A 25,043-nucleotide genomic window follows, 5' to 3' on the forward strand; every position below is an offset into this window, starting at 1 on the left:
GCAATAAGGATTTAACTAAATGCTGTTGAGTAGCTAGTTAAATGAGGCCTACTGTTCTGAGTACACTCAGTACACTGAACTGGAGTAGCCAATTCAATTTGTTAACTATCCTAGGAAGCTCACTTTCACTAAAATGGCATCTTCTTTTCTCTTTTGCACAGGCCAATGTAACAGTCAGTGACAATGGAAGAAATTCCATCACAAAAGTTTTGAGTTTTATGAAGTTACAAGAAAAAAAAAAAAAAAAAGAATAGCAGAGTTCTATCACTTAAGGAGAACACAGTTTAGATCAACAATCTAATAATCCAACTCTCACAAACACCAACTCTGATGTGATCATAATCATCATCATAGCCACAGTATGACAACTTATCTGAGTCTTAGTACCGTCATCGTCCACGTTAATGGTACCTTGCTGCCAGTTCATACAATAATTTCCATTGCTGAGAAAAGAGGACAAGCAGGAAAACATCACACCAAGCCAATTAAGTAAATTGCTATGACCTTTCTGAATTCTGTATCTAAAAATATATAATTTCATAAAACAGCAGTCCAGGGTGGCTAGTTTCTTCTGTGATCAGCAACAGTTTCCCTGAACCTAATACCTAATGGGAATCCTGTCCAGCGAGGGTTGGCACATTAACCACAACATGTCTAACACTGCAGCTGGGACCAGTCTTAAGCACACAGAGGATTTCATATTACTGGAACTCAAAGATCATCTTCAACTGTCTGAAAGAGGCTTCCTTCAACTAGGACTCGGAAATTCAGTATTACTTGGCCTACTAAGACCAAAGCACAGAGGAAAATGAATGATTGTTCAGGTAACCTATGGGAATTCACCTGTTTCTAACCCACAGAAGATCCCGCCACTACCCCCCCAAATCACTAGTTTTCACAAAGCAAACCACGTACATTACATTTGGAACTTAAGTTATATAGAAACAATTTTGTGGTCAGACAAGGCTTCTATGATGCCTGATACAGCAGGAAACTGGGATCCTAGACTGTTGGAGCCACAAAAGAACACTACAATGAGTGGAGGTAGAGGGCAGCTGAGTTGCTAACAAGCTAGCATTTGCCTCTTCAACACTGCCAACAGGGTTCTTATGCCATTCTTACTGAAGCTTAAATCTCACTTTCCACGGGAAAACCTCCTGGGAAACACAGATGTGTAAACAACATCTGTCCTGCCTTTGGAGTGAATCCAAGCTACTGGAGACTCTCTTGGTGCCATGAATCTGCAACTAGCATCATAGGGATATAAAGAGTAAATCAAAACAATTTTTATTTAGGTATTTGGACCATTACATATCTCAGTTCAAATGCAAAGTTTTTCTGAGCAAAACATTTTGTCTTAACTAAACATTATAAATTTGTTAATTTTCCCCATTCGTTTCAACCTGAACAATCTAGTGTCCATATATAAGAGAGATTATACATTACTTAGACTTAAGCACACAGAGGAAAAACAACTTAATAAAAATATTATATAAAGCACGCTTAAGGTTGTTTTATGTGCCATATTGGTACCATATTAAAAATGATGCATGTAGATTAATAGTTTTCTCAGTTTTAAATCACACAGAGATGAAGTTTCACATCTCTGCAATATCAGCCATGAAGAATTCAGTGTAGTAAAGCCTCCCCTTAAGCTGATCTTGCAGGTGTTGTTAATTTATTAATTTCTGATAAAGAATCCATCATGAATGTCAGATGTTTGAGATAACTTGTAAACACTTTATTTCGTGTCTTCACTGATGCTGACACAAATATTTGTCACTGACATAACATATGCCTGTAAATAAGGTCTAAAAGCTATATGTAAATACATAAATTATAGCCATATTTGGGATAGATAAGGTTTTTATGAGATTCTTATTCACTTACTGTACCTCATGTAATTTATATCTGTACAGATAGTCAATCTTTTGCAGATTACTTAAGTGAATTTTTATTTTACCTGAATTAATTTTGCAGGTGACATATGCCTGACATTACTGGGCCTGGAAAATTTAAGTCCTTTTTTACTTTATAGAAAAAAAGAGTAGCCATTACTCATTTTCCAAAACCCAAGAAGCTCCGGATAATCAAGGTCACATATTTACGTGAGTAACTCTAAAGTATCAGGTGAGACAGATAGTAGAGGATGATTAAGAAAAAGATATCAGAAGGAAAAAAAATCCTATTAAAATTATGTTCAAACTCCTATTTTTGACAAGGAAATATAAAATGCAATCATATGGTTGAATAAAGGGGAAGAAGGAGGACACAGTGTAACATCTGGCAGAGACCCATAAATATCTCAGTTTTTGAAGAAATGTACCTACTTGTCACAGACATTTCTCTCAAGTCAGTCTCCAAGAGATCAGAAAAATCTTTTTTATATCCCCCTTCCTTGTGATATTTCAAGTGACAATAGAGGACTAGCGATAACGAGTGCCGGCTGGTGCTATGTTACTGCACAGTATTTGCAGCAAGAACTTAAATACTTCTACGCTTCTTTTTTGTATTGTCTTGGAGACTGAAATCAAGGGAAGTTTCTTATCACTACAAAAACAGAAAAGGAAGCAACAACAGATACGCAGTGTAGAATCATGATGAGGAATATAAAAGAGATTCCCTTCAGTTCTTTGGGAAGTCCCAGCATTATTAGTGCCTGAGTAACCAGAGGAAAGGGAACTTTGGGTTTGACTCACAGCAAGATGTTTCAGTGATTTTTTTTTTTTTTTAATTTCGTTCCCATTTTTAATCTAAACATTATTTTAAAAAAACAAACATAATTATTTCTGTATTGGTATCAATTTATTTCTTAATTACAATTTCCTAATTGCTGCATACCTTTTTCCATGTTGTGTCTTTCATTCAGCAACATCAAACTACAGGAATAAATAAGTCTCACTTTAAGGTCTCACTGCATTACAGAAACTAAGACACAGAAAATAGATTTTCTTCAACTCTCAGAACACACATCAGAACTGATGTACAGAATTTAGATATCCCACAATGAAGTCTCACAGTCTTATCATATTTACCTTATGTCCCAATTACAACATGAATAATCATAAAAATCCAGAAAAAAAAAAAAAAAAATCAGAACAAACCAACCCACACACCAGGGCTAGAAGCTAGATTTTCTAGCATAACTTTTTCCAGTAAAATCAATAGAAGCTACAAATACTTGGCACCTCTGAAAAACAGGCTGTAAGCAGCTTGTACATGGTAATAACAAAAGTTTGTGACAGAGCTAAAATACTGTTCAGATCTCTGGGTTTTCTGTGACTCACTACCAGGCTGGGAATAGTAAAACAGGATCAGTATTATACCACAAGTAATTCTACAACATCTCACTAAGTACATTCGACCAAGACATGAAAATCATTTCAGCAAATGTGGCCTTAATTTGAATAGTGTCAATTTCTGAGTCTGTGTTGAAACTACACATATGGCCTTATTAAAAAAAAAAAAAAAAAAAAAAAAGCTGGGAATTTGATCCATGAAGTAAGAACAAATGAGATTCTTAAAAAAATCTGAACAAAAAAGTAATTCTATGAATCTTTATTAAAAGAAATTATAGTATTTTACAAGTGATGAATAGCTGTTCATTCTGTCAAAACCATAATTGTGAGAGTCAACAAGAACGTGAGGAAATTCTAAGTTCTGTGATGTTTAAGGGGAAAATGTCAGCAACAAAGCACGCTGATTCTCACCATGCTGACGAGGTATTAAAAACTATTTCCTATATCTTACCAATATCTGTCCATTATTTAGTAGTTTCTGCTCACATCATAGTAAAAAGGGTCTGGAAGCTCTTAGGGTGCATTTACACTAGCATTGTAGCTTAGATCAAAACCATGTTTTTGAAGTTAATCTCCTGACCACGCCTGCCTACTGAATTTTAGTTTCTATTGCAGAATAGTATCAGAGCACACAAAGCAGATTCTTTATGATGAATCTAGATAGGAGGTCGATGTGCTTCAGGGACACACCTAATAGCCCAAAATTGCTGAGGAGTCTTCACTCCCCGGAAGTCAACTAGATCTAGTCTGAAGTAAACTCCCTTCAAGGTACAGTGTGGACTGTACTACTAATGTGGACGCAGCTTTTGTTTCCATGTTTGCAATTTTCTTTTTCAGACAAGTGATTTCTTATTCTGACAAGCATCGCTTAAAAGGTCAGGCATTAGAATCTGACTCATTTGCCATTTATTCCAGATGCACACTGCAACATTTTTGGCTTAGTAAAGTTGCCCCAGACTTGCATAGGTATGAGAGAAGAATTAATCAGACTTTCTCATAAATTCACTGCTACCTTTAAAATCCTACTAATCCCTACAATGCTTATACAGTACCCTTGCTCTTCTTTGTGCTGATGAATCTGTCATATGCTCTTGTCTCTGAAGTGGATAAAATACGGTCCTGGCTATCCTTACACACATGCTACCAAATCTATTGACACCGAATATAGAGCTGCTATGATGAGCCAGAGGGGAAAAAAAAAAAAAAAAAGGCTTCAAAAACTTCTCATGTTAAAAAGCTGGGAGAGTTCATTCCCACATCATTTGAAACTGAAAAGAAATAATCAACTGCAGAAAAACAACTTAATCCCTTGTTGATTTTCTCTGACTTTCAAAAAGAAAAAAAAAAAAAGTACCTGTTTTGTTGACAATTCACTTGCAATGTGATAAGGAAAAAAATATGCTAGTAAATTACTAACAGAAAAGCCGTTAAGCAATGACAGAACCTTTTCCGCCTCAGAGTATCTTCCAACACATGGTCTCACGAAATGGCACAAATTTCATGCAGAAGGTTACCAACATATAGGTAGGAAAGTAAGTTTGCTTGTTTGACAGTTCTGGCAGAATACCTCATCAAAATATCATTTAGAATTAATTTGTAAAAGCTTTAGTGTTAATGATGACCACGAGAAAGACAGAATCCAGACTGATTTGCAAATCTTAGTTTCTGGATGGTCAGACAGAGAATGTGTACTTTGTCTTTGGAAAAAAAAAAAAAAAAAACACAAAAAACAAAAAACCAAAACAAACAACAAACAAACCAAACCAACAAACAAACATTGGGGTTGAAGTCTTTTACAGACAGACATGTGACATCAAATTTTCTGAATAATTACACCTTATAATCTGCTCTGAGAAGTATTTATTCCATCTCCATTTCATTAGTGTGTTTCAGTGCTACCATACCTACCTAATAACAGCATCACTGCATGAAACCCCTTCAACTTACTTTCAAAGCCAGCTAATCCTACACATCTTTGTTTAAAATATTAGGTTGACAGGAAGCAGAAACAAGTGCCTCCCCACTGCTTAAGGATTTAGGTAGTTTAAGTGGCATACAGATTAATTTCCATTTATGTCCTGGAAAATATATCCTGACAGTATTCACAGCCCTGTGACTTAGCAACAGTGTTTGGGGAAAAAAAAAAAAAAAAAAAAAAAAAGAAAAAAACCAAAAACAAACAACAACACAGCAAACCCAACAAAAAACACCACACCAAAAAAACATAAACCCCCACACCACACATATTCCAAACAATACTGTTTATATTCAGTGGTCTACATCACATATTATAGTTAGTGATGACTCGTACAAAATTATATTTATCTTTCTGAAGTTTAATAAAAAGATGATTTATTTACAGATTACATAAGCGAGCAGTATAAAATATCCTGAATTTACTGATCATGTTTTTGGATTATATGACTATGAATTTATTCTAAAAAATATAATCTATATCCAAGAAAAATAAAGCCTCTTTCTAATGGTTTACAGAGTGTATACTACTATCCTGCTCCTTTCTCTTTTACAGACTTTTATAAGCAGTCACAGACTAAGGCTACGGCAGTGAAATTGTCCAGGAAAAACAAACATAATTTTTTTTTACTCCATTAAAGTGTTTGTAGCTTTTTCTTCATATTCAGTACATCACGGAAGTTGTGAGACAAACTGTGAGAAGAGAATATATAAGCATCTACAGCAAAGTACTGTACTGTTCTGTGTGCACAGACTATTCAGATCAATTAAAGTTTTAAGAATAGATTTTCAGAAATGGGATTTCCACGCATACACACAAAAATAAAGTACTATGTAATATGTACTAACATACACATATAATATGCGTGCAAGCATATAGCTATCACTGAAGACAGGTTTCATTAGTCTGAAATAAATTGAAACCCGTGCTTCAGTTCAAATAATAAACAGCTTCTACAATTCAACCTAAACGAAAAGTTTTCTTCACAGCTAATAGCATGATACCTGTTTTCTTTTGGCTAAGCGGATAGCGGTAAAACCACAGAGCACTGCATTAACTTTGCCTTTCATAAATAACCAGAGGAGAATAAGAAAATGCAGAGTTTTCATTGAAATTAAGTAATCACTGAAATACTGGTATCTACTAGTAACCAATTTGGACTGTAAAATGCTTGAACTGAAATGTTAGAAATAAAATGGAAATGCCAAAAAGTTCAGAAAAAAAAAGCTGCTGCAATGATTCAGTCTAAAAACTTGTACCATTTTAAGAAAATGAAAATTACTTTAGTAAATTCAGTTAATATAAAAAAAAGAGGGGATTAAAACGTAATTTGCACATGCCTAGAGATATCTCTACAAAATATCACTGTGGAAAGATCACTAACAGGAAAAAAGGAGCTAAGTGGAAGAGGAAGCCAAATGTGTAAATTGAAAGTTAACATATATTTGTAACAGCAAGGTCAGTTAACCACTGCAATGAGTTCTCCAAGCAAATGGAAGACTTTGTATCACATCTTTAAAATGAAGTCTAAGTATCTTTCAGATCAGAAGATACTTTTTTAAAGAAAAATACTGTTGGAACTGCTACATTAAGAAATGTGACAAAATGATAATAGGTCCTTTGGCTTAAATTCCAACACCAGTGGTATTTCACACTGTCATTTAGCCTTTTTCCCAGCCTACAACCATACTAATTAAGAAAAATAAAATATTTAAGAAAACCTTAACCTATCACAATATTTTCACATGCACTTAAACATGAAATATGCCATATTTTTATAACAGATAAGCAGTCATCAATAGTGGCCAGGAGGAATTTAATTCTTAGCTTTATTTCTTCTTCATAAATTTTTCAAAATCAGTAAACAATAAACTCCATTTTAACTGATGTCTCCTCCAGTTAGAGTTCACAGTTCAAAGAATTTCCCTGGTACCGTGTTGCAAATTAGTTTTAATCAAGGCAAGCCAAGATAATCCTGTAGTGAGTACACATTCTTTTTCCACCCCCACCACCACTTTTATTCTACTCTCTTTCCCCATTTTATACAAAACATATACAACACTTCAAATCTACAGTAAAAGTGTAATACTGTAAAAGTGTTATAGGGCTATATAAAAAATGATTTATAATATCTGATTGATACTCAGAATAGGCAATTTTTTTAAAACTTTTTTTTCTTTATTCTGATAGAAGTTTATGGATCCTAGTAATTTCTCACTTGAATTTTATGATGATAATATAATGCATGTAACTGAACACAAGTTTCAAGTACAAGGTGAGGATAATTAAGCTTAAAATTAAGTTATCAAAGAGTTTTACAAGACTTTTTTTAAGGATTAGTATTATTCAGAAAGATTATGTGCAGTGAAGAATGGATTTTCTGTAAATAGTATATCAACTGTTGACTTCAGTACTGCCTTCAATTTTAGAAATCTATGTCACTTAAGAGTGTTTTGACTAATTTGACTGTGAATAGCAGAAAGTTATCTGAGTTCAGTTACAGTAAACTGACTTTAACTCAGAATGAGTACTGTTTAATAGTATAAATAATATCTAAACATAATCCATAGACTCAATATAATTTTATTCTTATAATTCCATTTTCACATAGGGATAGAAACTGAGCCATCTTTATTAAACAATGTTCATCTTTTTCAGTAGAGATGGAGTATAATTAATATAAATTTAAATAATAACATGGATAGAAAAATCCTTTGTTTTGAGAAAACTATAAATTCAAAAGGGTATCAAGAACAACACATATGGCTGATGCAGTATCTTTTAGGACTATTAGCAAACTATCAGACACTGTCTAATGAATCTTACATGTATCAAACCGTATCTAGCAAATTTCTGCAATTTTCTAAATTATAAGAACTAATTATCTTATGGATGTTGCAAAGAAAACAGCGTGCATAGAATCCACTATTTCTAATGCTTATCAAGGTGTAGATCAGATGAGAAAAATGAGCCTGCAAATCTCCAGAAAAAACATTGCATTGATATGGTTTTATGTACCATAAAATTGTTGCACACAAGTGACTGGCCCTCTTTTTTGAGGCCAAATAATTCCCCCCCATCAGGATCAGATGAATAAATATGCCACAAGCTATACAATTTCACTGTAGAACAGCCTGTCCCACTCCTTATAATTGTACTAGGTCTGATAAAAGTAATAAAAACCTTTATGAGTGTTAAAGTGAGCAAGTTCTACTACAATGCAACAAATTGCCACTTTTAATATTAATCACATTTTATGCTCTCTATCTTCCTGAGGCTTGCATAGGGTACCCTATCACGTGTATCTTATGCTGAATACAGCTGATCATTTGATCATTGTTCTCTTGCAGCACTCTTCCTGTGCATATTTCAAGTGCCTCACAAATAAAAGGATAATAATATTGTAACACTCCATTACAACTTTTCTTCCTTACACACTAATCAGATCTCTACAATTCCCTTTGTGAAGCTGATGTTCCATCAGGTCTCAGCAAAGGGTTTTAAAAAAGAAGAAAGAAAAAAAAGAAACAGAGAATACAAGAGACAGTAGGGTGGGATAGTGATGTTCATTAAATTGTACCAGCTATCTAAAAAAAGGCTCAAAATGTCAGCAAAGCGCAGGAAGGGGAGGAAAACATTCAGGTATTCATGTTCATGTGTACGTAATTTCCTTTTTTTTTTTTTTTTTTGTTCAGTGTTGTTGGAGTTCAGCTCTAGCACTTATTAAAGAGATAGCTTTTTTTTCCTCCTAGTTGCTTAATTAACATGGCATAGTTGGCCCCGTGACTGTCAGGAACAACACATGCATCAAAAGTGGAATGGGTGTCCTTGCTGCAAGGAATTCTATTTTTAAGCAGAAATGACTCATCAACTACCAGGGTGTCCCAAAAGCTACAATTTGTCAAGCTGTCAGGAGAAGAAGGAGGAAAAAAAGGAAAAGAGGTCATATCTTTATTTGTATCTGTAGCAGAGGGTAAGACACTGATTTTACGTTCAACTCCACGCCGAAAGGCAATCTTCTATGCAAGCCATATTTAGATAACAGCTATATGGTATCTGTTATTTTTAAAACCATGTGAGTTATCTCCTCTTTTATATTAGATAGATTTGTAAATTTGTCCAGTGGTAAGGAAGAATGCTGTTAATTCACTGTGCACAACTAATCTGTCTACAGGGAAAGAAAGCACGGGATGAAAAATTTGCAGATGCATTATCAAATGCTTTGAGATGAAACAAAAAATGCAGAGATTCATTCAAAAAAAAGAGGAAAAGGATGAAAACTAAATAAAGGTTCTAACCTGAATATCAATTATATACTGGTGTGGTTTCTAAAAGAATTTAAAATGTAATTTAAGAATATGTTCTCACAGCAATACTGGAAACACATTGAGCAGCATGATATGAGTTTGTAAAAACAGAGAAGTGAAACTAAGCGTGCCATAACTGTGATCCATACAGTTTCATTACACAAGCTGACCTCCAAATTACTGCATACAGTAGGTGAAAATAAACACAGGACATATTTTCTGACAACTTGTTCCCAGTGAAAGCTACTGGAATCTAAGCTGCAATTAAATGCTAGTCTAAATTTTTTTATCCATATTTCTTAAGTTCAGTTCCAAGTCATTATCAAAATAATGTGTATGTAAGTATAATGGCATCAATAAACTTATTATTATATTGCTGCTGTACAGACAGTAAATTATTATTCAGAGACACAACCATGATTAGTAAATTGTAATTTTAGCCACCTGTTTGCTCTCTATATGCAGCATAACATGTAGTGCTGTAATACAAATATTAAACAAAATTTTCAACATAAACATAAAATTACAAGACGAAGAAACCATAGGAATGAGAAACTGAGAAGATCTAGTCTAGTAATTTTTTCATCCCATGGAAACACCATACAATTATTCCCTGAAGCACATTCTTCAGACTAATTTCAAGCGTTCAAGGGAGGAACATTTCGTATTACTAGCTATGGAAGACAAGAAAAATACTAGCAGTAGCATCAGCCCATACTTTGAATAAGAAAATAAATTACTAGACATGAGTAGAAAATTTAAAAAGGACATTGGTTTGGAGGTTTTGAGATAACAGAGATACTTTTACCACTGGCCTCACAGACCTATGAGTTCATGCAGAGATATGAATCGAGTATGGTACCAAAACTAATGAAAGATTTACACAAGCAGGGCAGCAGAGCATAAGCTACAGAACTTAAAACATATTTTAGAAGTTTGTTTTTTTAAACATGCCTGACGTGCTCTGAACCTTCAGGTGAAAGACTTTTCTTACTCTTGCACATATCAGACATTGAGATCCTACCCTACAAAAATCAATGGGATTTCGAGCAGATGGGGACAATCTTCCCAAAACAGAGCTAGAAAGCAATGAAGACTGCCAGGAATCAACTAGAAGCAGCTGTCAGTTTGCAGTCCTTTTTCACCCTAATGTTTAAACTGATGCCTTTTGATTTCTCAGTACACAAAAGCAGAAGCAATTCATTGGGAAAGAAAGGTGCAGTTTGGCACACTGGAGTGTTGAATACCAGCCAGTGGTATTCAAATGCCCTTTATCAATGGGCACTTGCTTGGACAAAAATTTCCAGGTAAGGCAACAACCTGCTATAGCCTTTGCCAAGCTACTGTCTTCCGCACACCCCTTTAAGGAGCTCAGGTATTCCACATAGAGTGTAACAGCATCCAAAACCAAACCAAAACAAAAATAATCACCAAATAAAAAAATTTAAAAAACCAAAACAAAACAAGAAACTTTTAAATACAGCAGAAACTAAAGAATTTGACTCAAAAGCAGATTATAACACAGATGTGCAAACATACGCTTTTAAATCTACTTGTCACAAACAGGTCCAGATCCACCAATATAAATGAATAATGAATGCCATTTGTCATGAGCTGACAGAACTGACTTGCAACAAAGCAAGGGAAAAAATAATTTTCTACCTCTTGGTTCTATATACTTATTGGATTTGTTACTCATTTCCAGTCAAGCTATAAAATTCTAACATGTAAAATGAAATCCTCAGAAGCATCCTTGTGTGCCTACATACAGCCTGTGGATTTAAAAAAATAGTATTTGTCGCTGATCAGCTACAGGAAAAGACAAAACTCTTATCTCAGTAATTGAGACCTTGAACTGCAGAGCAACAAGAGAGTGTGCCTTAGGCCAGAAAGGATTACACATTTTCCCTGCACTTGGATCCATTTCAGTCTTCTGAGATTCTCTGAGTTTATCATAATAAATAATAAACTGTGTTACAAAAGGTGAGGGTGTCAAATATTAACTTTTTAATGAAGATTATTTTTTTAGGCAACAAATATTTTTGTAAGATTGAAATCCTTTGGATACCCATGCTGCTTTGCAGGCTTAGATACTTAGAGCAACGAAGTGATACTCATTTTCTTTCAGTGTCCCAGAGCACACAGTCATTACTTAATATTACTGATGATATAATAATTGGGTAGTCCAACATCCTACGAAGCAGAGTACCACCAAGTGTTTGTACAATTGAGATACCAGGTATTTTATTTTCTTCAAAGCTCCTTTTGCAGGAAATTCCACAACCATTTCAAGTTATCTTTTCTAATATTTCTCCACTGTTACAACTATCAAACTTTCCTTAAGATGTAAATTAAATCTGCAAAATTGTAAATGATACAGATTTTATAGTTTATCCAAACACCAAGATGGGTAACCTTTGATTACCCTTCCATTTACATACTGGAATGGTGCCATGTCTGCTCTCCCTGCATCACAAAGTAGAAGGTTTTTTAATTCCCCCAGGTAAACAAATCCTATTCCAAGAACCACTCCTCCTTCCTTTAACTTATCTGTCACAAGAAATTTCCTAAACCTTTCAACCTTCCTGTTTTTCTCCAGACTCACTAGTTTGTCTACATACTTCTGATACAGTGGTGTAGAAAAAGAAGAATATTTTGAGGCCTTGCTAAGGCTTAAGATGTTCTACTGGAGTTAGTCTAGACATTTCACTGCTGTGAAATTTTTCCTTTCTTCTCCAAAAAATATGAAGCCAGGTTTTAGTGTAAAATACTGCTCCTTTGAAAAAGCCTTGTTACATAAATATAGCTAACAGGATATTTATCCTGGGTTTGAGTGAGTGGTGGGGTTTTTTGGTAGCAGAGGAGGGGGCTACAGCGGCGGCCCCCTGTGAAAAGCTTCTCGAAGCTCCCCCAGCTCCAAGCCAGCTCCACTTCTGTTTGGAAACTGAGCCAATCAGCTGTGCCTCTGCGATAACGTATTTAAGAAGGGACGTGGTGATGAGCAGTCGGACTTGTGAGAAGGAGTTGCTGCAGCTGCATGAACACCAAGGTCAGTGGAGGAACGGAGGAGGAAAGGAAGGGGGAGGTGTGCCGGAGCAGAGACCCCCCTGTATCCTGTGGGGAGACGGCAGGGCAGCCCCCCACCACCCATGGTGGTCTGCGGTGTAGCAGACACTGATAGGTGGCCTGTGGGGAAGAAACTGGAGAAGGAAAAACTAATGGCAAAGTGTTTCAAAAAAACATTAGCAAATTCCATTTAGCCCTTAAAAAAAAAAAAAAGGATCTGATTCTTCAACTACAATACTTTCATCTGTCCAGCTAACATTCTAAGAGATGCTGAAAATTTAAACAGTAGAAGAATTGACTCATGAAAAATGAGGATTTAGCTTCTCGAGGATAAAACTCTTAAGACTGCTATGTTCAGTATAAACACTATCAATTCAAGCAGCAGATATTTACACAGAGGCCTATCTGGCAACATTTTAATACAAATAAAGGCACTAAATATCACTGCACGTATAAAGTTTTGTTATTTAAAGTTACTGACTTATTTTTGGAATAACAAAATGATACAAGCTTGAACTTCAGCGATTCCTTAGCATGCAGCTGGCAGCAGCTGGAAAGCAGCTTTGGAGAAAAGGACCTGTGGGTCCCGGCGTACAAGCTGACTATAAGCCAGCAATGTGTCCTTGTAGTTAGGAAGATCAGCAGCATCCGAGGCTGACTTAGGAAATAACTCCAGCATGGAGACATAGACATACAGCAGTGAAACCAATGAAGGGCCACAAAGATGATTAAGGGCACTGACGTATGAGGAAGGCTGAGAGACCTGGGGCTGTTCTGTCTGGAAAACAGAAGGCCCAGCAGGTCCTTATCAATATGTATAAATAAATAACTGATGGAGCCTCCTTTAGGAATAAAGAAAACAGAGCCAGACTTCACAGTGATACCCAATGACAGGACAAGAAGAAATGACATTTGATGAAACACATGGAATTCTGATTAAACATAAGAAAAAAACCCACAATTGACTGTGAGGATGATCAAACATCAGAACAGGTTGCCCAGAGAGACCCTAGAATATCCATCCTTGGAGATATTCAAAACCCTACTGGACACATTCCTGAGAAACCTGTTCTAGGTAACGTTGCTAGAAGCAGGAGGGTTTGACTAAATTTGAAATATTTTACAAGGCCTAACACTTCAGAAAATTTATCCCATTGCAATTTATCACATCATCAAGGTTGTGTATCATGATTAATAAGAAATTCTGTGTAATATCAAGGAGTAAAAAGAGGAACCAAAAATTTCCCCAGAGCTTGATTTGCCAACTGTTATAGAAGGAAAACTTTTTTTTTTGCCATTTTATCAGAAACCCATTCACACTATTTCTCATTTAATTAATCTGCAATGATTAATTTTGAATCATTGAGCAAACACAATCTACTGGCATTGATTAATAGAAACTTCATTGGATTGTTTTGTCTGGAGAAAACTGGATATTTCCATATTGCCTACCCAGTGATTATGTACAACTAGTGAAAATCATTGTAATCTAATGTTGTTTCATCAATATGATAAACACATAGAGAGGAATTATCTTTCTTTATGATTATAACCTAGGTGAAGAACACAAGAAAGTTTTAAGAAGTAGTTTTACAGTCTTCCTCAACTCCTAAGTAGGTCAGAAGAGTTACTCAGGCAGTGTTTTACAAATTTAATCTAAATATAATTTATCAAACTTGAGCTCTCTGAACACATCAGAGAACAAATGTAAACACAGAGCTAAGAGATGAATAGCACATAACACATGTATCTAATTTCTAAAGGTATGCCTCACTACATCCAACTTTTTTAACAATTCAAGAAAGATAACACCTATAATGATTGGCTGCTGTACCTCAAGGTACAGATGTCTGCCAACAAAACTAGAACACATACAATCATACCTAATCCCTTTGTCCTAGGCAGCTAAGTGCATACTAACACATGGAGAATAATTATTTGGGGTTTTTTGCCCCTACTGTGGCTTGTTTCTTTTGCTTTTTGCCTTATAATAATCCAGCACTGTTGTTGCTGGATTTCACTAATACTTAACACCATCTGCACCTAACAAAAGCCTTCCATCTTTCTAGTATTCAACTGCCTGCAGAGGTCATGCACTGCACTGCACACCCACCTGGCTTCAACAGTAGCATTCTATTATGAAAACAATAAATCTTAGATATGGATAATTTCCCATGAAACTTTGCAGAGTAATGAAGAAAATTAACGTTCATTGCTACAAATAAGGCTTTCTTCTGCAATTTGCTTTTCAATTAATCCAACACTGGTGTTTACTCAGTTATCTCTTACAAACACAGTAAAGATATAATTAGCCCTAACTGAAAAATGTTTGTGACTGAAAATGCTATTTAATGTGGTATCAGTTTGAAGAGTGATGACAGTCTTTATAAACCATACATTTTGTCATTTGTTGAGAACGAGCAGTACAAACACCTGAAGTCACATTTCTGCTATAACTATAAAAACCAAGTGACTTGAAAGTAATGACACAAGAGAAGTTAATTTATGTATTTAACCTAAATTTTCTTTACATCAGAAAATGACACCTATCACTCAGTCTGATTATTGAACAGTTAATAAAACTTAGAGTTAACTCTTCATTTTTCCCTCTTTTTGTAAAGGAGCGGTGGGTAGAACAAATGCAACTGGATTTACTTCAGAATGGGACAAAATTTATCAGCTCACAGAAATGGCCAGAAATTGCTGCAGTATTAACACAATGAAAATTAACATAAAAATCAAAATTGACAAGGAGACAGGCTGCAGGGTACCATGAGGGATTTGGATAGTTTGCATGAGACTGTCTGTATCATTTCCCAAGAATTCTCATTATGGAGGGAATAATACTATTTTAATCTACTTGCCAAGATACAGACTGTTGTAATTTTAGCAATCTGAGCAATGGTAAATGTCATATAATAACATTTCCTTGAACCAGATCCCAGCATTTAAAGTCAGCTTCTTCATTGCTATTCATGCATCATGAAAAAAATGTATATATATTAACTCTAATGTGTACTTAGTATGAAGGAATGCTCCAGTGGCCACTTAGTATGGGTTAATGAGTATAGTAAGACATCTCACTATAAGTAGAAAGGGTTGACACAAAGGGTAGTGTTACTTAAGCCCTGCTTAATTCCTCAAATATCAAGACTGAAATGCTGTGTAGAACCTGTACACACTCAAAATACTGATAAATGCAATACTTAAGAGCATAGGAGCCTGAGCTGCAAGGGATGTCCTCAGCAAAATGATACAGCATAGCTCTAAAACTGTCTGTGGAGCAGAAAACAGCATTCTTTTAAAACTGCAAGACATATAAACATAAATGAAAAAATACATTCACAACACTTAAAAAAATAAATGAAACTAAAACCTGAAGCTTATAATAAAATTTATTAGAATATTTTGTGAAATAACAAAATCAAAGATCAAAAGACTGAACTTTCTCTGAGAACAGTAATTCTAGTCATCTTAGACACTCCTTAATTTTTTACACATCAGGCCACTGGAATTCACCTGAAATTCAGATGCAGAAGTACTTAATTGTTTGATTTGCAATCAAAACTTCAATTGCTTTTTCCCCTAAGAGCCATGAAACTGAGACAGAGTCATCAAAATGTTCTGCACATGAGTCTAGATGATATGAAAAAGCTGAATGATTTATAATGAAACTATGAGAATATTATCTAAAATTGCTTGATTTTTGGTGTCTACACAGACTTACTGAGCTGCTCAGTTAAACTTCATACCTAAGATATCTGTAAAAGGGGAAACACAGACTAAACAAATTAGAAATATGTGAATTCTCTTGGGCAGTGACAGTCTGTATCTCTACCAGTTCTAAATAAATAATCCTCATCAAGCTTGTAGTATTTCTGTAGAACTTTTTGCTGCACTATATCAAATGTCTTTCATAAGACAAAATGTCAGCAGTAGCAAACAATAAGCAAAGCCAAACATGTTATACGATCACAATTTCTCCTCAGATATTCCCAAGGAATAACAGAGTTTATAAGGACTTGAAATAAAGTGCCACTTTAGAAAAAAAGATATTTTGCTAGTAAAACATTCCAAGAAAACTTGCTAATGACACTCTTCTCCATATGCTGTCACATGGGAAAATCTTCAAATAGAATATTTATTTCCAATGCATCCATCCTAATCTATTCCCATACAAATGCAAAAAAATAGTGTGAATCTTCCAAAATAAGAAACCAGACTTTTCATTTTGCATTGTTTTGTTGGCAATTTCTAGTATAGCATCTCTGACATCTGTGTTTTCAGTTATATTACTACTAAGCATGTAGGTAGCAAAGACTTGCTTCACTCTAAATAATAAAGAAAAGGCCAAAAAACTAAACTGAAAGGCACCACAGGGGACAGCTGAAGTGCAAGAAAACTGTATTACAGGCGGGAACAACAGTCCTTTCTAAAAGCCATCCACATATAGAACAGAACACAAGACCCCACCTGGAGTGCTGTGTCCAGCTCTGGGGCCCCAACATAAGGAGAGCATGGATCTGCAGGAGCAAGTCCAGAGGAGGCCACAGAGGTGATCGAGGGCTGGAGCACCTCCCTTGTGAGGACAGGCTGAGAGTGGTGGGGGTGTTCAGCCTGGAGAAGAGAAGGCTCAGGGGAGACCTTACAGCAGCCTTCCAGTACCTAAAGGGGGCCTAGAGGAAAGATGAGACAGGACTCTTTACCAGGGAGTGTAGTGATCGGACAAGGGGTAATGGTTTTAAACTGAAGGAGGGTAGATTTAGGTTAGATGTAAGGAAGAAACTGTTCCCTGTGCGGGGGGTGAGGCGCTGGCATAGGCTGCCCAGAGCAGCTGTGGCTGCCCCCTCCCTGGAAGGGCTCAAGGCCAGGCTGGACGGGGCTGGGAGCAACCCCGGCTGGGGGAAGGGGGCCCTGCCCGTGGCAGGGGGGCTGGGGACTAGATGATCTTTAAGGTTCCTTACAACCCAAACTGTTCTATCATTCTATGATTCCGTGAATCCAATTAATGTGTCATTAAGTGAGAGTGCATTTTTATGCAGTCAAATATGATGTAAATACTATATATATATATTTTAAAAGCAGGACAAAAGAACGAATAATGACTGGTCAGAATGTCAGCTGTTAAGGTGCAGACATGACAAAGCAGCTTAACAATTAAAGATGTTTTCTTTATTCTTATAAAGTTATTTGATTCATGTTTGAAATTAACTGGCTCATTCTCAAAAAATACCACCTCAGTAAACTATATTCTAGGACAGAACTGTAAAGATAATTAATCTGATTAATTAAGACTCTGTTTTAAATTGCATTATCCCATATTCTTCAGGGATTAATTCACAATTAATGCAATCCCAAATCAGCCAAGTTATCACACTCCCACAGAATAGAGCATGATCACTGTCACTCAAACCTTAGTTTGTGGAGGCTAATAGCACATCTTTGTGCTCTCACTCCTGTCATAGCATTCATGAAAAGGGAATGGAGATGAGGAGGATATATAAGGTATTACCTGATTGTTTTAGAAATTTAGAAAGCTGTAAGGAAAGTCTAGAATAGACATGTTTGCAAAAAGTACAAAGTTAATTTTTAAAAGTAGGCATAGAAATCAAGCTAAGAATCTGAATAAGGGCATTTTCCTTATGGTATACTTAAGACAAACGTTAGTTTTACATTTGAGCAGTATTCAGGTTCCCTGGGTATCAGATCTAGATAAACGGGATTTTAAACAATCAGTATGCAAAGGGCTCAAGCACTTCTAAAATCTTCTCAGATAAATAACGATATATAGACCATTTAAAAAGTAGAGTTGCCTGTAAGTTTAACTCTTATTTTCCACATATATAAAGAAATAAAGCTGTCTGATTAAGAACACAACAGTTGAGAACAAGCTGAGGCCTCAGCATGATCCTATATGTCTGTGTGTGTATTTGTATAAATCTTGCTATTCACAGTGCCACTGTTATTCTTAGATCCAGCTGTTTTACACTCATTGCCAGATGGCACTTTTATGTACAATTCTAATCAAGTACAATATGTGACACGGTATTGGAAAAAAAATAGCTATTTAGGAATAATTACACTGGTGCTTCTGAAAATACAAACAAATACAAAAAACTGATCTGAATAACACAGGTGAGTAGAATATATAAAACAGGTTGTGAGAGTTTTTATGTTTTCATCTTGCCATTGACGGGCTCCGTTATTTCTACATTGACATCATTTTTTAGTGAAGGGACTCCAGTAAATGAGGTAAACTTCAAGAGGCAGGACAACACTGACTGGTCATTAGAAAGCAAGGTCTTTGGCTAAAAAAAAATAATTTTCTGTGACTGAAAAGCACAGCTTATATCTATGGTTGCACATTACATTGTATTGTACCCCAAAAGAGAAAACAGAACCAGAGCAGGAAAGGGTATTCACATCACAAACAATTTCCATGCTACTGCCATTATAAGCAATAGAAAACCAGAGCCCTGAGTTACCACTTCAGTGGGAAATTGACTTCTCTGCTAGTGGTTTTACTAACCAATCCTAAAGATGTAACAGCAAGCAAATGTTATTCTCTACTCTATTGGGGTCACTAATTTAGTATGATATGCAGAGATCAGGATGAAAAATAGAAATGAAAATAGGCAATTCATCTTTAATGCTGATGTAGCTATAACTCTTCCATATTTATTTGTTCAAACACCTTTTACATGCAGAAAAATAAACAGAAGTGGAAACAGGAAGAACGAAGGTTGTGAAAACTACTTACAAAAAATAATGAAAAATGAAAAAGTATTGGCAGACATCAATCTCTCTATTCTACTGCAGCACATCGAGCAGACTCTAGAGAACCATCTAAAGAGTGCACATCAAGTCAGATTTTCCTCTTAAGAATGAAGGATAATTCTATTATTTCCTCACCCTGAAAAATTAGATGATAACAAATTTTCAAGGAACATAAATTGGGAAGGAACCAATATATGGGTTATATGATGCTACTCTGTACTAAAGTAGATGACTTAATCAAAACTCTTCTAACTGCTTATAACTACTTGTTTGAATGTTGGACTTTTATTCAAACTAAAAATGGAAAACAGACATTAAAGTGAATGAATCTCTAAAAATAAAAATGTAATTATTTGGTTATTTTTTGCCTAAAGATTAAAATAATCATGCAGGTTATATTTATAATATATCTTTGGCAAATGTTTCATGTATAACTGCTATTTCCAGTACTGAAAAATACCATTGTCCAAGAAAACAGTATTTTATGAGTAAGACTCTACAAATAAATGAAGGAAATAGTCTAGTCCTTATTACTAAGTGAAACATTTCCTACCAGGATATGACTGGAATTAATTGACTGGGATGCCAAGATAGTAATTTCTCTACTAAATAAATTCCCAGTTTAAGGTCTGAAATCTTCCATCAGTTGCTACCATGCACCACTGAAAGTGCAGATATTGACTGTAAAAGAAAATGTTCCACATACATTTTGTGGTACTAGAAGACAATGATTCAAACTGGTGCCTTGTAAAAAGTAGAAGCATTGAATAAACAACAGAATAATCTTAAGGAAGAGTAATGGAATAATCCCTATAATTTTCAAAAGTAATAACCTTCCTTCTTTCCACCAAGAATGATTATTTTTGTGATTTTTGTCTAGAACCTTTCTTAAAAGGTGAGTTAAATACTGCTTCTTACTAAGAAAAGTCAATTCAGATTAAAGATGTATTGGATCACAACTGTGCCTATATTTTGTAGTGCAGTATGGTGCAGAGATCCCTAAATATGTGCCAGAACCAGAGTTACTACAGACATCTTTTATAGAAACCCAAAGCTGCTTAATTTGCTCTGCTGAGATGTAGGACTAACTGGTATGGAGGACACTATGTTAATGAAGCTGAAGTATTTTCTGACCTCAGATCTCTCCAAATAGCATTGCACTAGACATACCATTTCATGTGGTACTAGCCTGGGAGAGTATTTGTTAGAGTGATGAACTGAGTAGCATAGAAATGCTCTTAGTTTATACTTCTCTCACAGCTTTAACAGCATTCATTTTGCCTCCAATCACCATCCCTATACCATGAATACAGCAGAGGGAGCAATGGGTAGTATCTTCAGTATGAGCCTTACTGACTTCCTCAGTGTCCTCCTCCAGAATTAATCATGACACAAATCTTTGCCTAACAAAACTCAGTGGTCTTTCCACTCTTTCCCCTTCCTTCACTGTCTAAGAAAGCGGTGGTGTTATTCCCATCTTTCTTGATGCTCCATATATATGAAGTCATGCAGGATTCCTTGGTGGACATACTTGCCATTGCATGTACAAATCCACTGAGAGATTAAGAGTCTTGGATGCATAGATCACTGGCATTTTGTTTTAGACAAATGCTTATACTAGTACTCTTCAGCTTTGAAATGAAGACATGACTTTCATCACTCTATGCATGTAAGATTAAATGACAGCTAAGTGTCCATGGCACAGATGGAATACAACAGCTACAGAATGCACTGTCAAGGGAAAGCAAAAAAGTGGTATATGTCACTGCCTGGTGTGAGCGCTAGGTCCTGTTTGTCTCCACTGCTCCTTTCCACACCATAATCTTTGTTGTTCCAGTTGCTTGGTTGAAGAATTCACAAGCATTTCTTTCACCTATCTTAATTATTTCCCATTTGACCAAATTCTAAAAGGAATTACTTTTACTAATCATGCACTTGGGGATCTTAAATAGACCAATTTATCACTACATTTGATTCTATACTGCTGAAACAAGTGTCGGGTCAGCTGCTAATACAGAATAAAGCAGAATTTTCCACTTCAGGGATATATCTGGGGAGTTTCTAACCTGAATTAAACTAGTAATGAGCATTTACCAAAAAAAAAAAAATAAAATAAAAAAAAAAAAAAGACAAAGACATGTATGTGGGAAGAAAGTAGGGTGAGAGAAGAGGAGAAAACAAAGGAAAAGTGTGCAAGTAGAGTACATTAACTTGAGATTTCTGATTTTAAACTGCAGCCAGGAGTCAAATATTTCCTGAAAACCCAGAGAAACCTACAGTTAAAACACTTGTCTATCTCCATTGACAGAGCACCAATAAGCTGGTAGCAGCTGTACATGGACTGTGTGGCCCACAGAAAGCTTAAGCACACCAGAGAAATCCCATGTTCTCAGTTTCGCTCTCCTTGAGGAAAACAATCAAACAAAGGCTTCTAGAATGCAGTGCCCAAAAATCATTATATAATACACTAGTTTTATAAAAGACACTTGTCCTAACAAATAGCTGTATTTCATTGGCCTGAAATTGAAACATACGTGAAAACAGGTTTTATTCTATTTGACCTGGATATGTTGGGCACCCAGAAGCTTTGCCATTATGCTTTTAAAAGTTTCCAAAAAGATCTTCAGAATGCTGTGCTTCATTCAGAAATATGTGCTTCAGTGGTGACATATTAAAGAAAAGTTTGCTAAAATTAATGAGAACACTCACCACAATGTTAAGAAAGAAAAACTATCAGCCTCACTTCAAGGGACCTCAAGACAGAACTTGAGTTTCCCACCATTTGGCTCCTCTCCACAAAGAAAATCACTACCTTAGTTATTTGTGTTATGCTTGACACATCTGGGCTACAAAGGTACGGCTTGAAACTCACACAATACAGAGCTGACATCTACTTATTCAAGAATGCCTTTTGATGGTGCTACCACATACCTAACTATCAGTATGCACACATGTCAACAGTAAAATGTCTGATTTTCTGAGTCACATAAGGATTGTTTTAGAACATAACCACCGCCATTACAGACAGTGAAGCTGGCTCACATGGAGTGAATACAAAACAGTCTCTAACAACTGCAGTAATGGTAAGCCTAAAAGTAGTTTGGAGAAAAGTAGCAAATATGCAGTCCTAGAGCTTTAAAATGCTATTGATACTCTGGAATATCATCCTCCCAAAATAATACAACAGAATAATATTCTATTAAGTGCCTTTTTACTGGTCTCTTCTGTGACTACCAAGTTGCCTGTTACACCACTGACAGCGTCCAGCTTGATATGAAAACAGGGGTGGAGTATGCATGGTGTCAAAGAAAGGATATTCTAGATACATTGGTTTATATCAAACCACCACATATCTCAAAAGGTCAGGATGAAATTTTCTATTGCCTGGCCAAAATTATAACACTATATGATAACGTTGGTGTAAATCTAAAAAATCTTGAGATGCTTTGCAGGTTTTTCCTGGCTCAACTTGAGAAAAATCTATCAAATCCAGGAGTTGGAAATCTGAACAGGTATGCAAGGTATAATAATCACACTATCTAATTCAAAGTTTTTCAGAAGTGTTCCTGTCAGTCTCCTAAGATGCATTTTTTTCTCCTGCAAACTGTAATTTTTTGGCAAATATTATTTTCCAGTATTTCTTATTCTATTTTTGAATTTGAAAGATTCTACATATGCCAAATTACTATAAAAAACCTACGATTTTGCAACAGCATGCATAATCTCAACACACAAAAGTAGTTTTTCCTCTATTTATTCTACAGTTGCAGTGTTACTATGTTCAATCTAGTTTATATAAGATCGTCTTCCCATTCTTGAGTTATTTTGGCAGACCATGCACTAGTATAAAGTTCTTTGCACTCAGGCGATGAGACCAAGTGCTGATTTGAAGTAGATGAATGGAGCAATTTCAAGATGTATAATTGCTGCAGGAAAGGAGGGAAAGGAAAAGGTAGTAGAATACTCACTTTGATGAATCTATGAAGTATATTACAAGAGCACCAATACTAAGAGCGAAGACTAAGACAACCTACAAAAGAAAAGAAGAGTCATTAATTAACAGTGTTAAAGTGAAACATTTATTCTTTTACACACAAAGACAGACAAGGAAAATAAATCATAAACTAGTGTGTTTGTTTTTTTTTTTTTTTATTTCAGCTGTCATTTTCTTCAGAAAGCTACTCCTACTTGATTTTAAAACACTACACATTATCATAGAATTCTTTCTTGCATCGAAAAAGAGACATAAACAAGTTGAATCATAGCTCAGGGAAAACCAGTATACAATTAGGTCCTAGATCCTAACCTCTGTTAAACTATATTCTGTATTTTCAAATGACAAGCAATCCTACTGCATGGCATTCAAATCACACTATAGCTCTATCATGCCTTCCCTTCAGGACTGCAGTAAATTTCTGCTCACTGGTAGGTAAACCAAGAGCAGTGACAGACTAGACTGAATTTCCCTTTATATACATGGTTGTGAAATCCACAGGCTAAGTGTAAGACTTTGTATTTACTCTGCAGTTATGTCTACTGAGACTATAGTTAACATTCAAACAGGTTAAAACGATAGCTTGATGCAGCATGTCCTGATGCAATGAACAGATATCGCAGGCACCTTGTAGTGCCAATGTTTTCCCTCCTTTAAATCTGTTGAAGTTTTTGAACCAAATCATTTTGTTTGGTCTAGCATCCAGCCCCTATTAACAATGTAGAACTTGCTTTTCTGTCTAGTGCAGCAGGATTAATCAGACCTCTGTCTGTCTCTAATTTATTTTTTTCTGATGTAAAGCTAATACAATTGTCTGTTTGTCCTGGTTGGGGCTGGACTAGAGTTCCCGTTGGTCTGGCAGCGGGAGGAGTGCTGCAGCACCCTGAGACCCCAGGGGCTCCCCAGGTCCCAGTGCCCTCACCTGTGTGCGGGGGTGGGGGGAGCACAGCTGGAGGGCTGGGCCCCGATTGGCTGATAGTCCATGTCATGTGACCTTGTGCTCACTATATAAAGGCAGGAGTGAGTTGGGAGGGGCTCTCACTTCCGGGAGTGGGTCCCTTGGGGCCTTTGTGTTTGGGATCGCTGGCCGGGAGCAGGTGGGTGGTGAGCAGCTGTGTTGTACAGTACCTGCTGATACTGCTGTCAGTGTATTGTTCTGTTACTATTATTAAACTGTTTTTATCTCAACCCGCGAGTCTCCCTTTGCCCCTCTGATTCCCTCCCCATTCCCAACTGGGGGGAGGGTGGGTGAGTGGCTGTGTGGCATTTAGCTGCTGAGTAGGCTCAAACTACAACACTGTTCTACTGGCTCCCAATGATTCTCCAACCTTGTGGGAAGATTTAGTTTCACATACTACCCAGTGCAGGTCTGCATCTACAAAGATCAGCATAACTGTTATTTCTGCACTCAAATTTTGGCCTAAGGAATCACAAAGTACACAATAGTTTGCGTACCCACTGTGACTTAGATTTCTGATACCCTTACTCTAAGTTTCTGTCTCTTGAACAATACCATCCACTGGGTAATCTGGAATCTGAAAACATTAACCCAATAAACTGCTTTTTGTATCTTAGAATGCAATTCTTCTGAAAGAAATCAGAAAATATTACTGTCTGCTGCACTG

General features: G+C 36.0%; 1 protein-coding gene across 31 annotated transcripts in view; it reads right to left on the reverse strand.

Annotated features, from left to right (window-relative positions):
- Positions 1–25,043, reverse strand: part of KCNMA1 (potassium calcium-activated channel subfamily M alpha 1) — a 509,088-nt gene that overhangs the window by 246,318 nt on the left and 237,727 nt on the right. For all 31 annotated transcript variants that reach the window (XR_006165006.1, XM_042789210.1, XM_032982029.2 and 28 more), the window contains one exon: positions 23,393–23,454. Coding sequence is in view for 30 of the 31 variants with exons in the window: in XM_042789210.1 (XP_042645144.1) it covers positions 23,393–23,454 (62 nt within the window). In the remaining variant the exon portion in view is untranslated. The remainder of the gene's footprint in view (positions 1–23,392; positions 23,455–25,043) is intronic.

The sequence above is a fragment of the Tyto alba genome, unplaced genomic scaffold (genome assembly GCF_018691265.1).
Source record: "Tyto alba isolate M040663 unplaced genomic scaffold, T.alba_DEE_v4.0 Super-Scaffold_1, whole genome shotgun sequence".
In the NCBI taxonomy this organism is placed as follows: Eukaryota; Metazoa; Chordata; class Aves; order Strigiformes; family Tytonidae; genus Tyto; species Tyto alba.